Here is a 16434-nt window from a genome sequence, read left to right as displayed (position 1 = left end):
GCAGCTCTAACATGTTTCAGAGTCATTTAAATAATAAAAAATAAATGTTTCTTACAGGAGTCTTGAACCTTGTAGTCCTCACTATGAGTCCTTATGCCGCCATGTACGACAAGCTGTGACCTTCTCCAGGTGACTCGAGAAAAAAAAACATGTCCCAGTCTCTTTCCGGAGTCAAAATTTTATACTTTCCTATGCAAATAAATATTTAATTAACATATAATCTCTGAAAGTCCCTATTTTGTTGTTGGGCTGCTTAATTTGCTCCGCTATCATTCTTACGCGGCCTCTCGCCTTAATTAACTGCACCTGAGCAATTTTCCAGATTAGGGGAGGTGAATGATGCCTTCAGGAGTGTTGGAGAAACTAAATTCCCAGCGTATCAGACACAAACACGCATACGTAGACTATAATTTATATCGATACACGTGGTGACATTTTTTAAATAGCATGCTCCTATCACTGAGCTCTAACTGTACCAAAGACTCTTATCTATTTAGATTCACTTTATTTTGGTAAATTAACATTACAAAAGAAGAAAAGAAAATACTACTAAATAAACCAATAATTATAGGAGTAGGCTGAAGCTGAGGCTTATCCTTGCCTATCCAATAGATATGCAGAAGGGATATATATGGTAGAGTTTTTATTGTCCCTGAACGTCTCTCCATGGCATTAGCTCCACTTTTTCATTAAATCTTTTTTAAGTTACTTCCAGGTCTTAAATGCCATGTAGAAGTGAATAAAGAAACTATCCATCCATTGTCTATACCCACTTATCTTTGTAGGGTCTAATTCATGCCATTGCAAAGGCTAATTCAGTCATTTGATTCAGCTCTGTTAGAACAGGCATGTGTCTAAAAGTTGTAGGTCAGTTGCTCTTGAGGGCTGGAGTCTTTTTGGGCGGTCGGAGGAAACCACTTTCCAGCCAAAGAAAGGAACTAATTAAGACAAATAAGATGGTTAAAATGTCTTTCTGAAGTTATGCTATCATTTGGTTAAATACATCTAACAAAATTGTAGATTACTCAAAATATTATAGTAGAGAAACTGTTTTGTCGAGTAGCTGAGCTGGAGGTCATGGGAGTTTGGTTGTGTGGTATATAAGTGCTTGGTGGATCTGTAGAGGGCTTATTATCGCATCCCTTGAGGTAACTTGTGGAAGGAAGCAGGAGACTACTGAAGTTCATTTTAATCTCTAGCTGATCCTGTATACTTAAAGCAAGAGCTCTTTCCACATTCTGGGCACAATGACGAGCTTGTTCAGGTTGTTTTCTACCCAGGGCTGCTAACTTGTCCCCAATCGTTTTATCCTTTATTGATGGTTCTGTTGGGCTCTAAAGGCTTTGACCTTAACCCTACACTGGAGCAGTATGCAGTCAAATGTGAAGCTCCTCTAGCTCTAGATCTGCAGCCATTGTTCTCAAACGGAAAAAGACGGATAGGAAATTAAGTCAACCAGGCAGTTTTTGCAGATTTATCTAAAAAATTCCGTGTCGTCTTTGTCGTTACTCACCCTGGACTATTTCCGTTCAAGGAGAAATCGGAAAAGGTCCATATTGCGTCCCTGGGTGCTTATCAAGGTCAGTCTTCAGCTGGGGACTCACTTGGAGCCAGATGTCATTTTAAAACGTGCTTGTGTCTATGGGAGAGCGTGCCGTGGGTCGACATGGGGCGTTCGCTTACATGACAAACGCAGATGTTACCTTTGTGGTCAGAAGGCTGTAAGTCAGTTAGGTTTTACTAATGGGGCCAAGTGCTTAGCTGTTAGCTGCACTAGCACACACACACAAAATATACTGATAAGATTACGATGGTAATGTGAATGCATCAGGGTTAAACCCCATTAAGGAAGACGCCTGTCTCAAAAACGTCTGCTTTCCTGGATGGCCAGCCATCTTAACCTCCGAGCCCTCTTCCTCTACTCCTTCCCTTTGCCCTCTATCCTAATTGCACCCATGGAACCTCTCCGTTTGTTTTCGCCCTGACTTTTTCCTGTTTTTCTTCCAGTTTCTTCCACAGCAGATGCACAGCAAATCTTCTCCGTGGCTCTTTACAACTCTTTGCTTCTTATTCCCATCTGTTTCCCTCTCGATTTTTTTTTTTCCATCTCCTTCCACCTCATTTGAATTACTGCTGTGGTTTTTCTCTCCTTCGGAAAGAAAACGCCTCAAGTCTAGCAGTTTATAGATTCAAATTTGATCTCTATTTTTCTTTCTTTTCTGCGCACATATCACAATGAGTAGCCTTTCAAAGTTCTACAGGAAATCCTAAAGTCAATGCTTCCATCTAGCTTTTTTTTTTTACACTTTTTAATTTTTTTCAATATCATCTAGACACACTGATTAAATCTGTCAACCATGATTAAAGCAACATTTGTTGTTGCAAACCTATGTTTTGTTTCTGCATAAAATCCATATTCATACATCATGATCATTTTTATACACGTTAGGTAGCAACCATGCATTTAAATGTAATCTGTAAGGGTATTGTTTGATAGAGAAATATACAAAGCCCCTCTATTGGTGCTATGGTTCTTGTTGCTGCTTTTCTGATTCACCAATTTGCAGATTTATATGTGGCACATATCTAAACTATTCAAAAGAAAATTCAGATTAGGAAGCTAAAATACCTAGAACCAATGCTACTTGACATGCTATCGGCTGAAGTTAATCCAGAAGCAACATTTATTTTCTTTGGCGCTGATTGGCTGAACTCCAAAGACTTGAGATAAGAAAGACTGTAGATGTTAGCATGTTCGGTAGTGCTAATACGGTTTCCACTGAGTATATTCATTTATGCTACGTCTGGTATTGCAGACAGTGCTAAGCTTTTTTTAAAGAGGGTCCCTAGTATTTACAGATTCTAACTATTTGTGAGCTGCTGTCCCTAAAACCACGAATACAGAGGGTTCACCTTATGGAGCCATATTTAATATGTATTAAATTGGTGACTTTTGAGAGTTGCACTGGATTTTATTTAGTGGCTTCAGAGTGAATGGGGCTGGATACATACCAAATCCCAACTTTTTAGGTTTTTCTTTGTAAAAATAAATGTATCCTTTGTCCTCATTGTAATATGATGTGGCTTTAGGTTGTAATGTCACTGCTGTGTGACACATGTCCTAAATATCATACATTTAATCCATGCTGGGTAAAACTGCTTATGTGTATGATGTAAATAGACAGTAAGAGCTTGCATGCCTAATGTTTAAGTGCCTGACTTCATACAAGAAAGACATAATTCTTCTTATTCTGACTTACATTGCTGTCACACATTAAAGTGTTGCTCCTAGCTGTGCAACACCTTTTATCTCCCAGCAACCAAAAAAAAAAGAAGTGTTTCTCATTAGCATGCACTTGTTCCCCAGTGTTTCTCCTCTCTGCTTTGTCTACTGCAGATCTTCCCTTCAGAGACCAAACGATAACGGCTGCGCATAGTGAATAATGCACGGAAAAGAGGCTGTCTGCTTTATTATTATTATTGTGATAATTAAAACCTCATAATGCAGCAGCAATAATTCCTGCTACTTATGAAGGCAGTAAAACGGGCCACACTGCATGCACAGTCTAAGGAGATTTGTCTCCATTTTTCCTGATATTACTAACCTTTCCAATGTCAAGAAGCACAGATAAGTGCTGGAAAAAGATTCCAGTTGTTGCCTAATACAGGAGTTATTGCATTATTGCCTGGGAAATATATTTGTGTGTGTCTCCTGACTAAAAAAAAGGGGGTGGGGATTTTTGGAGGGAGCAGGGTGGCGAAGGTCACTTTGATGTGACTATAAAGGCACACAGCAGGGCAGTGGAAAGAGATGAAAGAAACAGAGCAGAAGTAAAATAGGCCCTGGTGGAAAAGCAAAGGAAGAAGAGACACATCTCCTAGTTTTTTTTTGACTCTGCAACATATGGAGGATAATGATGCTGTATCATAAACAAGAGGTAGCCAGGGAATAGAGCAGACATCTTGCAATTAAAGTGAGCAAACAATATTTTTGAAGCTCCACTGTGGCTCCACAGCAGTGCAGTATGTGCAGAACTCATATCTGAATACAAAGCAGCTACTGATGGAGCTGGTTTGTCATGAACAGCTCTCCAAAATAAGGTGTTACAGTTTTACAATGACATTCTTACAGATCACTTGTTTGATCTGTTTGCATGTGACTGACTCCCACACACACACACCAAACACACTGAACAAACCAGTCATGGCTAGCTAGTTACATAGGAACTGGTGAAACTGGCTGAAATAGGAGACTGGGAAAACAGTAACAGTGTTAACTACTCAGACTTGGATTTCTGCAGCTTTTTTTTTGCTTTTATTTTTTACACTTAAAATGTTTCAAATAATCTAATGGATTATAATACCAGATGTAAACCAGTTTCTAGATTGTGTTTTTATCTTTTAGGGAGAAAACCTTAACATATTAAGGTTTTAAACAGGCCCACTGCATCATAGATCCCTACCGTCACTTAGTGGGCGTGAGGTGCTTTCCCGCACATTCATCTTCTTTGTTCTGGAATTTAACCAACTGGACAGGATTACATTTGTGATTGAAGGTAAGACACTCGTGGTTTCTCATCCAGCCTAGATGCTATTTACATCCTAGGGTAAGGGAAAGTCACATATTACTAGCTAGAAGTTCACAAAAGCTTTGATCTAAAAGTTCAGCAATAAAAAAAGTGCTTGATTTAGGACTTCTCACACATTTTACTAAGCCAGCAAGTCTGTTTATCTGTCTGTTTTTTGGAATTACTAATATTTCTAACAATAACTTTGTTTGTTGTCTATTAAAATGTCTGCATCAGCAAGAACTGCAGTCACACTTTCAGGCATGTTTCTGAAGGCTGCCTGCAGCCAGGACCTCTCACCCTTTCGGCTTCATGCTGTCGCTTGCCCCCTTTAGGCTCAGCAGTGTATTGCATCTTAATCACTACTGAAACATGCCCGCATCAGCTGGTGAAGTAATAATATTTACATTCATGCCATGTCTGTTTTCTTCCAAACAGAATGATGAAGATAATAAAACCTTCTCCCACCGCGGCTGCTTTGTTGAGCAACGACACCTCTGCAGAACTTTACTTCGACGCCTCCTCTCTGTCTGGCACGACTGTTGTTTCTTACTGCAGCTGAAGTGTTTTGATGATTGAGCTGTTACTGCCACTGAAAGTAGCACTGACGGGGAAAAAAAATCATAAAAAATAGAGGGAGGAGGAGTGGGAAGACGGCAGACAGACACCAGATGTTTCCATATAGTCCAAGGAGACGGCAACAGCAGAGGGAAGATTTGCGTAAGCATTACAGTAGAAGGTTAAAGTATGGGTTTGTGAGTAATTATTACCCTGGTCAGGGCATGCCCATAACTTGGGTGGCCTATCAGGAATGTGACAGTTGGAGTGAGTCAAGAAACTGCAGAAGATACAAGGGCCTTGTGGGAATAACATGGAGCTTCTTCACTGGAGGAATGTGTGGATAGAAGGAAGTATCTCAAGTTAGATTACGATCCGTGGTTTAAATGCATGCAAATGTACTTAAAAGATAAGGATCAGTTGATTTTAAGGGACTCCAAGGGGAAATTGGGTCACCGCAACAGCTAAGAACAGCATGACGACAGAAATATATTAAACATGACATTTCAAGGATTAAACACACAGCGGGGAGAGTTTTAATGCCAAAAACCATTCAGTATATCCTTAAGATACATTTATGTTATGATGCTATTTTTTTCTGTACATCTCCTCTTATTCATTCAGCATGCAGCAGAGTTTGCCATTGCTAAATTATGACTGAAGAACTGGGATTTCTTTTGCTGAGGTCCAATTGAAACCTACAAGACTAAAATATACAGGTTCAATATCAGAATCTAGCTAATAATGTTGTGTTTCAAGTGAATTGTAATGTTATTTTAATTAATAAATATATATCGTATAAAGCCAATGAGTACCCCCTCCGTTTATTTACACCTGTACTTGAATTGTATTAATTTTGGACACAATAGATGACCCAAATCAGCAGCTTTAGATATAATTCAGCATGATAATACTTAAGTTTTCTGGTTTTGAAAACTGAATTACAACATACATTTCTGTATGATCCATTATCTGGTCCACATACATACAGCCCTATACTTTAACTCAAAATGGATGGATGTTGTTCATACTCACAACTTTTAGATGATGAAAATATTTGGTATGTGTTGAATAGGCATCAATAGGCATTTTCAGGATAGCAGCTGAAAAAGGTATCAGAGAGAATTAATAATTCAGAAATATTGACCTACTGAACGGTATGTCCACGTGCTGTACAGTATGCTTAGCTTTTTAATTGCATTTTTCCCTCCACTTAACTTCCCAGTACTCACCTTTATTGACTGATGAACTTATAGTCACTTTTTCCCAATGATTGTAACATTTTTGCATCAAAATCCAATTTTAAAAGGTTTAATGTTTATCCCTGTTTCCAGCTTCCCTTTTTCAATTAAATTCCTAAAATAAACCAACCTCTGGATGATGTTCTAATTTATTTAGATGCATAACATACGGTCTTATGTCATTACCAGAGTGGAGGCTAACTCATGATCACTAAAGCAACAAGGTTTCTGTGCTTAAAGAGACCAAAGTCGAGGCCCTCAACCAGAATTGAACCTGCAAACCAGCTCTGCGGAGGTGACAGCGAGAAGATGGCGAGAGGCGTTGAAAGAGTAGGGGAGTGTGTGATAGGAGAAGAAAGAGAGGGAGAGTTATCAGTCATGCTGTCAGTCTGTGGGGCAGGTTGTGATAAGCGAGGCGGTATACAGCCTGGTATCTCTCTCCCCTCTCTTTTCTGTCTTTCTGTCACACACTCTCTCACACACACACATCCGTACAACCAAGGGAGTGGGGGGGGAGGGGACTCTGTTGGGTTCTCCTCTACCACCCATGAGTGAACCCAGCGCAGGTGTGCTGAGGTGAGGATTTGGACTGCGCGACAGCCATTTGTTGGCTGTTCTGTGCAGCAGGGGGATGAGAGAGAAAGCAGATGGTGGGAGCTGTGGAAAAACACACCAGGAAAAGAGCTTCATGCGTTAAAACTACAGGTTTGACTTCAGAACTGCGGCGCTTTCACAGACTCCTACACAGAGACGTGCTCAAAATAGCATCTTCCAGCAGTGGTGTTGCTGTTTTAGCATGAAGCTATTTGTAGGATTTCAGAGTGCACCAGCTGTGCAGATGAAGTGATTGTATCCGATCAGAATATTTTGATATAAAACAATTTTTGAACATCCCCACAGCATGATGTTGCCACCCCCATGCTTCACTGATTATATCACAATAATCTTGAATTTTAGGCACTACTTTGATTTGATTTGATTTTTTAAATTTATTTATTCAGTCAGTCATCAAATAATTTGTTATGCACACTTTAAAACACTATAAACAATTTGACTGAAAAGATACAAGCAGAAGCACAAGGCTTATATTTATGCATGCCCTACACATCAAATTACACAAAATTATCCCTTCATAAATCAAACACAAAACATATCACCAAACAGAAACATAAAAGGAAAGAAAATAATCCAAAACCAAAACAACTTTCTGTCGGACTATGACATAGAGCGCCAATTAAAACAGTACATTTGTGGTTGTAAGGTGAAAAATGTGGAATGAGTTCTATTACAGAGCAATGCATGTTTTCAGTTAACAATTCAGCAATAATATACCAACTTATATTGCTCACAACGTTTGCTGTTTCCCCCTCTCAGGTCAGTTTCCATTACTTGAGTGTTGACCCAATATTTTGGGGGTTGAAAGCTGATGGTGGAAAGAGAGAGATGTTGACAAATGGAAAATGAGACTATCAAATGACCCTCAGGGACAGGAATGGGGGGCGGGGGGACAGAAAGTAAGCCCACTGTTGCTTGACGGTTTTACATGGCCTGCTTCTTCTTCTCTCCGCCTCTCCTTATCTCTGTGAAAGGGTCGAAGCGAGGTTAAGCAAAGATCACTTTTTCTCATCACAAAGCGTTTAATCAGAGCTCTCTAGACACCTAACACTCATGTCTGGTGTGTAATCTCACAAGCATGGGCAAATCCAGAATAGAGCACATGGCAGACTGGTTTATGCCAGCAGAAAGACCCTCTTACCCCCCCACCCCTCTTCCACCCCACCCAGAGGCTCAGATTAACCAATCTCATTGATGTCTGACAGCCGCCCATCCTTCGGATGTGGATGGGCTTAAAAATGACTGACAAGCCGCAAGAAAGCAGAAAGTCGATGTCTTCTAGTCAAGAAGAGAGAGGAGGGGCGGAGTGGCGAGAAGGAGCCGGGGGATGACAGTTGACCGAGGTGACAGACGAGGGGACACGCAGACCCGTCACACAACCTTCTGTCAAGGGCATCGGGGGTCACTCTGTCGACGCCATTTACGTCTCAGGACTTCCTGGATCCAGTGAGAATTAAGTTTGTTGGAAAAAGCTGAACCTCTTCCAGTTCTCCAAGCACTAAGTTTGATTCCTGTCATTGTAGGAGCCTGGGGTAAAAAGTCCCCCCTAAAAACAATTGTGTTGGCTCAGAAGGATTCCCATGAGTCCTGACCGGTAGGAATGCACAGAGCTGTTCCAAATAAAGATTCCAGCAAGGTTACATGCAGTCATTATACTGCCAGTCCACTCCATTACAAGGTAATACAAGCCACAGGCAGGGCACATGGGCTGGACACTGCAGAGGCCTTTCTCAGCAGATTATTTTGGGCCTCACTACTGTGTCATTACACGGCTTCCCCGCTCTGTATTTAGGCCTGGCTGATTGCAGGGCTGACATTGGGCTGGGCTGAGGTGGGCTCTCTATGGTGGGCTAAGGGCCCTGACATTGCCTCGGTTGTTTGATGTGTTTTTCGTGGTGAAAGGCGGCCGTGCGCCATGTCTCCTCCCTTTCTCACTCTTTCGAGGATGTAGAGCCTCGCGAATGTGTTCGTAGCAGCATTTCAGTCTGGTTGCAACTGCAAAGTTGAGCGTGTTTAAGATTTTGCCCAAGACCTGAAGGACATTTTTGAAGCACATTAGACAATGTACTTGTGTGTTTTTGTGCTTATTTGATTGTAATTACTGCGGTAACCGCTAATGTTTGCATGTTATACTGTTATTTAGAAATGTTGAATAAGATACAATAAGTGTGACCTCATACCAATTTTTAAAACAATCCCTTAAATTACTGCTGGAACTGAACATTACTGTAAAACACTTCTCTGCTTGGACTCTTCTTAGAGAAACATCGTAAATTACCGGAATTGATCAGAAATTACGAAAAAATGATTAGCGATTATCAAAAATGTATTAGGAACAGTTGAGAAATATCTGAAAATGTTACAAAATATCAAGAAGTTGTGTTCAGTTTGCATTTGAAATAGGATATAGCGTGCTTAAGATTCAAGTGCTTCAACCAATCAAAATGCACAAGATTCTCTTGTGCCTAGCAGCCAGCCAGTCAATGATTGTCTCTTATAATAAATAAATAAAAGTAGTCACTTTAACTGTCAACAAACCAAAGTTTTATGATTTCAGGCATTTATTTAAGATGACAGTATATTTTAAAAGGCTGGGTTAGTAGTAGGTTGGTGAAAAATGTCCGTCTGCTTTAAATTTATTGACGGTCATCATTAAAATATGTTGGTAATCTCTGGCTGTTTTTTCAGATGAGACCAGAACTGAACTTCTTGGTCTTACTGCGAGGAAAGTTGTCACTGTATATCAGCCTGAACAAACGGAAACATGGTGGTGGCAGCATCATGCTCTGGGGAGGCTTTTCTTCAGCATGGGCAGAGAAACGCCTCAGAGTCAATTAGAAGATGAATACCTTCCAGAAGAAGAATAACTCTAAACTCACAGCCAGAGCAACAAAGAAATGGTTTTGATCACAGAAAATGTATGCGATAAAATGTCCTAGTCAAAGTCCAAACTCTAATCTGCGCTAAAACTGGTGTTCTATGACATTTTCTGCCTGATCTGACCAACAGGACAGTTTTCCTATTAAGGATGGGGCAACCTTTGGCGTGAAAAGTTTAGACTGAACACAACAGGCACACTTGCAAACCGCTGCGTTTATTTCTTGAGCCGGTGCTGTGAGATAAAACGTCCCCTGGAGAAGTTGGGGTCCCTTGTTTTACCATAACAATGTGGTTTTATCTCGGCTTTATCTGTGGAAGAGCTCATATCTGTGGCATCTTCCAGGGGAAGAGGGGCTGTGTGTGTTGGGGATGGGTAGAGGGTGGAGGCATGCTCTCTCCTCTCTCTCTCTCTCTCTCTCTCTCTCTCTCAAATAAACGGCGAGGAACCGGAGTGAGCGAGGGAAGGAGGGCTGGAGGAGGTGGAGGGGTAGAGGAGGCGGAGCCCGGGCGCCGTGACTGTAACGCGATAGCTGCTCAGCTCAAAAGAGCGATCACTCACACACACGCTGCACACACAGCTCGCAGGCAGACACGGGACGCACGCTGGTGTCAGAGCGGAGCAGGAGCGGAGCGCAGGGCTTGTGAAGCGGAGAGCGGCGCGGCATGAGCGGTGTGTCAGACAGGAGAAGACCGGTCGTTTATTTCCGTGCCTGATTGTTTCCAGTTTGATTTCTTGGGAAAGCTGCATCCGACGCTCGGAGCGCGGCGGTGGGCTTCAGATCGCTGCAGGAGAAGCGACCCCCGTGTGCGTAAAATACGCAGGAGCGGCAGAGGAGGGAGATACTCGGACAGACAGGGGAGCCTGAGTCGGAACTTGACGCGACCCTGGAGCCGCTGTCCAGACTCTCCACAAGAACTTTGCCCCCTCAGTGTTTCTTGGATGAGTTTTTAGAGCATCACTCCGATGCTCTTGTTTCCCAGCGAATGGTCCTGTAATAATATCGGGGGTCCTTTAATTTAAAAGGTTTCTAGAATTTGGCTTTGACCGAAGTGGATGTGGATTTTTGTGTTTTTGAGCAACTGCAGCGTTTAAATCCAACAAAGTGGAAACAGCAGACACTCATTTTTTTTTTGTATTTTTATTTTATTTTATTTTTAATTTTTTTGCCTGATCCGAGATGGATTTTCCCACCACGCTGGTTGGATTTTTAATAACACTGTGTCACTTGGGATGTGGAGTCGGAGGACAGAGCGGTGAGTTTGAGTTAGTTCTTGGTTTTGGCGCACGGATCGTCACCTTTAAACTAATTTTTTTTTTCCAGAGTTTGGGCGTCATGCGTTTTGATTTTTGTCTTCCAGCTCTCCTAAACATCTGACATAACTTGGTGAAATCCACAAACCGTTTTCCTCTCCTCTCTCTCTGTTCGGTGAATATAATGCAGAAAAGGATCTTTCTTTTACGTAATCGTAGAAATATACGCACATTTTTTTTAGATGTGTACAGTTAAGTGAGGCAAACATTCCCAAACTGATTAATTTGCTAAATTAGGGAGAGAAAAAAACGGAAGCAATCATGTCCCAGACGGACTGAAACCATCAGCAGCTGCCTGAAAAACGGGAAGCATTTCAAATTTCGGACACTTCCCGTTTGGCTCCTTGTTTTTTGTTTTTTTCTCTCTCCTTGATTTACTCTAATTAATAATCAGCAACAACAAACAAACCCATTCTCTTGATTAAAAAGCTCTTCCGATTAGGACGGGGATGTGGGGGGTGGGGGGTTGTAGTGTTTTACAGAGAGGGCTGGACCTCTCTCTGCAACCTGCAATTTTCACCACTTTTTGCTGGTGGCCAAGAAAGCGTGCGTAAAAGCCACTCTGTCATTGCGGGATTTGACTCACGCATTAGGGCGTTCATTAGCGACCACCACTCTCCCTTTCCCAGTAGCTCCAGGTGCTTTTTCGAGGCAGGGGGCTCACAGCGCTCTCGCTGGTCAGATGACTATTAAACCGGCAGGTTGTGATCAGGTTGTTGGTGTCACTTTTTTGGTACCATATCCTAAAAAGATTGTCCGTCACTGACCTGCTTAAAGTACCTGATAAATCAATGGCATCCTCACTGCATAATACTGCCACTACCATGTTCTGTGTTGAAATTCGAGTGTTAAATGTGGTTCTTCTCCTCACACAGCTTAAAGTAAGCGTTGAGATGGATTCTTTTCAAAGCACGTTAGAGGAAAGAAACATTTTTCCAGATTTTTTTGTGCCAAAATTTGTGGGATTATCTTCTACAAAGTCTTTCAAATGTGACAGTTTTAAATTGGTGGAATTTGGATAAAAGTTCACCATTCTCTGTCCCTCTGGAGCTCCATGTTTTCTCCAGAGTTCCTGTGGTGCATGAAGACAGGAGTTGCCTGTGGCGACTTTGGGGAAGGGGCTTTTCGCCGAGCCGTCTATAATCAGATCATAAAAACAGGAGATTGTGGTCAGCGATGGATTTAGGAGGTTTTGAGTCCTTGGGTTAGCCGGTGTTGGTGCTCGGCATAGATCGACTTCAAGCTTTCTCGTTGGGAGAAGGAGTCCAGGTTGATTAGAACCATTACTTTTTGGCCACACATAGTAGCAGGCAATTATTTGTACTGGATTTACAGGCGCAAAGACAAATTCAGCTTCCCTGTCCTCGGTTGGTTATGATTTGTCCATCCAAAAACATTTTAGTAACTAGATCACATAGTACTGAAAATGCACCTAATTAGGGTTTAAAAATGGAACTACTGCTCTGCAAAACATTTAGCCCAGGATCTAGTGGTCTGATTGTTTTCTGAGGGCTCGTCATGCTCAGAAGTGAAGCGGCCGGTAGGATGACACATGAGGCTAGGTCATCCATGGCAGTCTGGTTGCTCATACAGTTGGAAGTAAACACTCTTCCTGTTGCTCTGTTTGGGCTTTTCCTCCTCTTCTTAAAACGTCTAGCTTACAGCAGGAGTCGTCCGTTCTGGCTGTGTGTGTTGTACAGCACATGTACTCACAGATCAGAGACAGATGTGGTTCTCCTGGCAGTCATTGGGCATCTCTGCCCCCCAACCCCCAAGCTCCTCTTACTCTCTCCCTCTCCTGCCAAAGACACTGCGCCACATGTCCGTGCCTCAAGAGCCACATTACAGCCAGAGACTGACGGAGAGCAGAGCAGACAGGGGAGGGAATGGGAGAGGAGAGGAGAGCATGCCATCCACTAAACCGCACTAGAAACAAGCAGTAGGAGGGCTTGGGGAGCAGATCCAGTGCAGGGAGGGAGGGTGGGGGATTGTGCTTCAAACAGAGGGGACATCAAAGCGTGCAGGGGGTCACGGAGTCAAAATGGCACTGGACAGAGGGAACAGAGCGCATGAAGGGTTACAAGGCGACACCGGGTGATGCAGTTAATGTGGGGGAAAATCAGAGAAAGATAAAAAAGAAAAAGAAAAAAAAAAGAGGGGAAGTCTGCTTTTGACTCAGACTTGTTACAAAACCAAGCTATCAGAAGTTCTGGCTTTTGATGGCAGACTGTAGTAACGTGATATGTTTTCACTGGGCTCTTTTTAAATGTTTCGGAGCAAACTGATTCTGGCCCCAGGCGCGTTGGATTGTCTCAGCGCTCAGAAGAAATCTAAATATTAGAGATCCGTTATTACTTTCCTGCGCCTCGCTCTTTCTAAAGCAGAGAAATTTACACTCTGTGCTGTAATCACAATAGCTTGACTCCATGATATGTGCATAATTACTGCTACCATAAACATTAATATGCAAGCCATTAACCAGCTTATTTGCATGTTTATTAAGTGGGTGGCTGTGCATCCTTTGAATAAGTTTCTTCTTGAGGCGGGTTATGTTTATTAAAGCTTTTAACGCTTGATATAAGAAATAGTAGTGAAAAAGTCTACAGTAAAATGTAAATTTCATTTTATATTTTTTTACAAAAATCTGTCTAAATGTCAACATCATTACATTAGTGTGAGGATAATTGTACAACAGACCTAAATGTCATATTCTAATTAAAATATGTTTCTTTAATTCAAGTTTAGATGATGTTTTATATGTAATGCAGTTTATATTTTGGTACAAACAGCATTAATAACTGCATAAATAGCCTACTTAAGGATGAGCCAAAGCATATGAATTGGATTAAAGCCTAAACTTTGACTAGGCTACACCAAAACCTTCACTTTGTTTAATTCAGAGGGGCATTAGTTGGTGTTCTGTGGATCAGTGTCCAAATTCACTTGACCTTTAGGTCACAAACTTTGATATTTTCAGATAGCGAACACATAACTAATGAATCCATCAAATATGGCAAGTTGTCCTAATGCATAAAAGCAAAGATCATCATACCACCACCACTATGTTCAACTCCAAGTATGTTACTCTTTTTCTGAAATACTCTTGTTAGTTTTAGATCCTATGTGCCATGAAACAAACCTTCCAAAAACTTTTCCTTTATTTCTTGTCTTATTTTTAATTTTTAGCAAATCCAACACAGGTCTTTGTGCCTTTCTTAGTTTGCAGTGGTTTTGGTCTTGAAACTTCTGTACCCAGCATCTTTTGCACCAGTCGTAACTGAGGAAAGTGAGGCCCGCAGGGCGTTAGATGTTCTGGGTTCTTCTTATAGGCCTCTTCTAGGAGCCGTTGATGCTCTTTTTTTGAGTCATTTTTGTGGAGCAGCACCTCTTGGAAATATTTTTCACAGTTTTATCTAATTGTGTTCAGCTGGTTAACTGCGTAAAAGTGGTTTTGTAAGATTTTACAGTCTGATTTGCTGATAGATCAGAATATAAGGTGTTTTTTGAGACAGTTGAAAACTGCTTTTTTAATTTACTAAAGCCATTTTTGTCTGACATTAAATGTTTGATTGACTGTTCACTTCATAAAGAGTGGATACTGATGTTGCACTTTTGAATATAGTATATACTTGCCTGTCAAATTTTGACCACATGTAATTTCCATACATATTATTTTGACATTACATGTGATAATCGCTTCAATTTTTAAATTTCTTGTCATTTTAATTAGTTTGATGTTCTTCCTCTATTTCCCTGCTCCTCTCAAAGCTTTTGCATTTTGAGCCGCCTGCCCTCGGTGGCATCAGCTGCAAAAACAAGGTCACCCATTAGCATTCATAGCCGAAGACAAACGGAGCGCTCGGTTCGATACCAGTCAGGTATGGGAGTCACGGGCTCCTCGCAAAGCTCCTGGAAACGGGCCGCCGCGCTCGGGGTGAAATTAAAAACAAGACCCCGATAAATAAAACAAAGCTTGCTCTTTCTGTTTGTCGCATTAGCCACATTGGGGGGTCTTAGCTGGAGCTCTGGGACCGGCTTAGAAAAGAAGCGGCGGGGGGTCAGCTTTGTCAAGAGCCAAAGTGTTTTTGAATGGATTTTGAGCTGATTTGAACACACAGAGGGTTTTAAAAGAGAACAGTCAAGGGTGTGAATAAAAAAAACAGCTTTACTGAGCTTTTGCTGTCTCTTTCTCTCTCTTTTTTTTCTTTCTAAAGAAGTCAGTTTTCCTGGAAGCTAACTCTCTGTAAGGTGGAGGGCCAACAAATCACACCGAAAATTACCACAGCATTACTTGATTCCACACAGCTTTCCTTTGCTTGTGCCGGCTCTGCAATTTTATTCCTTTCCACCCAGATGAGGAGGAAAGCTTTTTTGTGCAAAGAAGTGCCTTAGCAGCGCAGGTTTGACTCTTAGAGTGCATCAAGGGACAAGGAGACATGATAGGTAGACTTCTGGATTAGATCCCCTCTTCCTGCAGCCATCTGCTTTACTTCATTGATCCATTGAAGCATTGATCAGGATGGCCAGCTCCGTGCATTTAGCTGATTAGCATGGGCCACTTATCCTGTTAGAGAGGGAGGAGGAAAGAGGGAGGCAAAGAGGATTTGGGGATTTTATTTGCTTTTGATGAGGCTTTTGTTGGTTAAGATCTTCTTTTAAACTCATTTAGCACTGTATAACAAAAAAAATACTGTTTCTGGATGTTACATTCCGGGGATGACTGCTGCCGATTGTCTTCAAAGTTGTAGAACTGATGAGGAAAGGGACATGACTAAAACCAGGAAACTGTATCTCCTGCTTGCGTCACAAAAAACGCACCAGAAGCAAGGAGGCTTGCGGCTTGAAGGACATTCATTCATTTGCTAGGCTGTGAAGAGTTTTTACACTCTTGTTCATACTTGCTCAAACTCAGCTGCATTGTTTTTGAGCCATGAAAATTTGTTGTTTCCCCCTGTTCCTTGTGTCTTTCACAATGGCCGAGGGGTTTGAAACACAACACTGTGTGAAAACCTGACACATGATGGAACGAGAGGGAGGAGGGGGAATAATCCAAACTAAGAAAACAATTTGATTTGTCAAAATCAAACAAAAAAAAAAGTTTTCCCCTCTTCACTTGTTCACTTTTGTGCAGTTATGACCTTTTTAACTGCAAAAAGTAACCGTCTGCCTCAAGACGTTTTATAAATCTCTCTCTTCTGCATGACTACGGGTCTCTCAGAAAATAATAATGTTACATAAAAAATGTCAGCCCATTCAAAAT

At 41.5% G+C, this 16434-nt stretch overlaps 1 protein-coding gene across 2 annotated transcripts in view; it reads left to right on the top strand.

Moving 5' to 3' along the window:
- The first annotated feature begins 10401 nt into the window (after window positions 1–10401).
- Window positions 10402–16434, top strand: part of nrp2a (neuropilin 2a) — a 68348-nt gene continuing 62315 nt past the window's right edge. The window contains exon 1 of one of the 2 annotated variants that reach the window (XM_032556515.1): window positions 10402–11116. In XM_032556515.1, the coding sequence (XP_032412406.1) occupies window positions 11041–11116 (76 nt within the window). In that variant the 5' untranslated portion in view covers window positions 10402–11040. The remainder of the gene's footprint in view (window positions 11117–16434) is intronic. The other variant, XM_032556514.1, reaches the window with a different exon arrangement.

Source organism: Xiphophorus hellerii, chromosome 24 (genome assembly GCF_003331165.1).
Source record: "Xiphophorus hellerii strain 12219 chromosome 24, Xiphophorus_hellerii-4.1, whole genome shotgun sequence".
In the NCBI taxonomy this organism is placed as follows: Eukaryota; Metazoa; Chordata; class Actinopteri; order Cyprinodontiformes; family Poeciliidae; genus Xiphophorus; species Xiphophorus hellerii.
The sequence above is the reverse complement of the archived record's forward strand: the minus strand, read 5'-3'. Positions and strand labels throughout refer to the sequence as shown.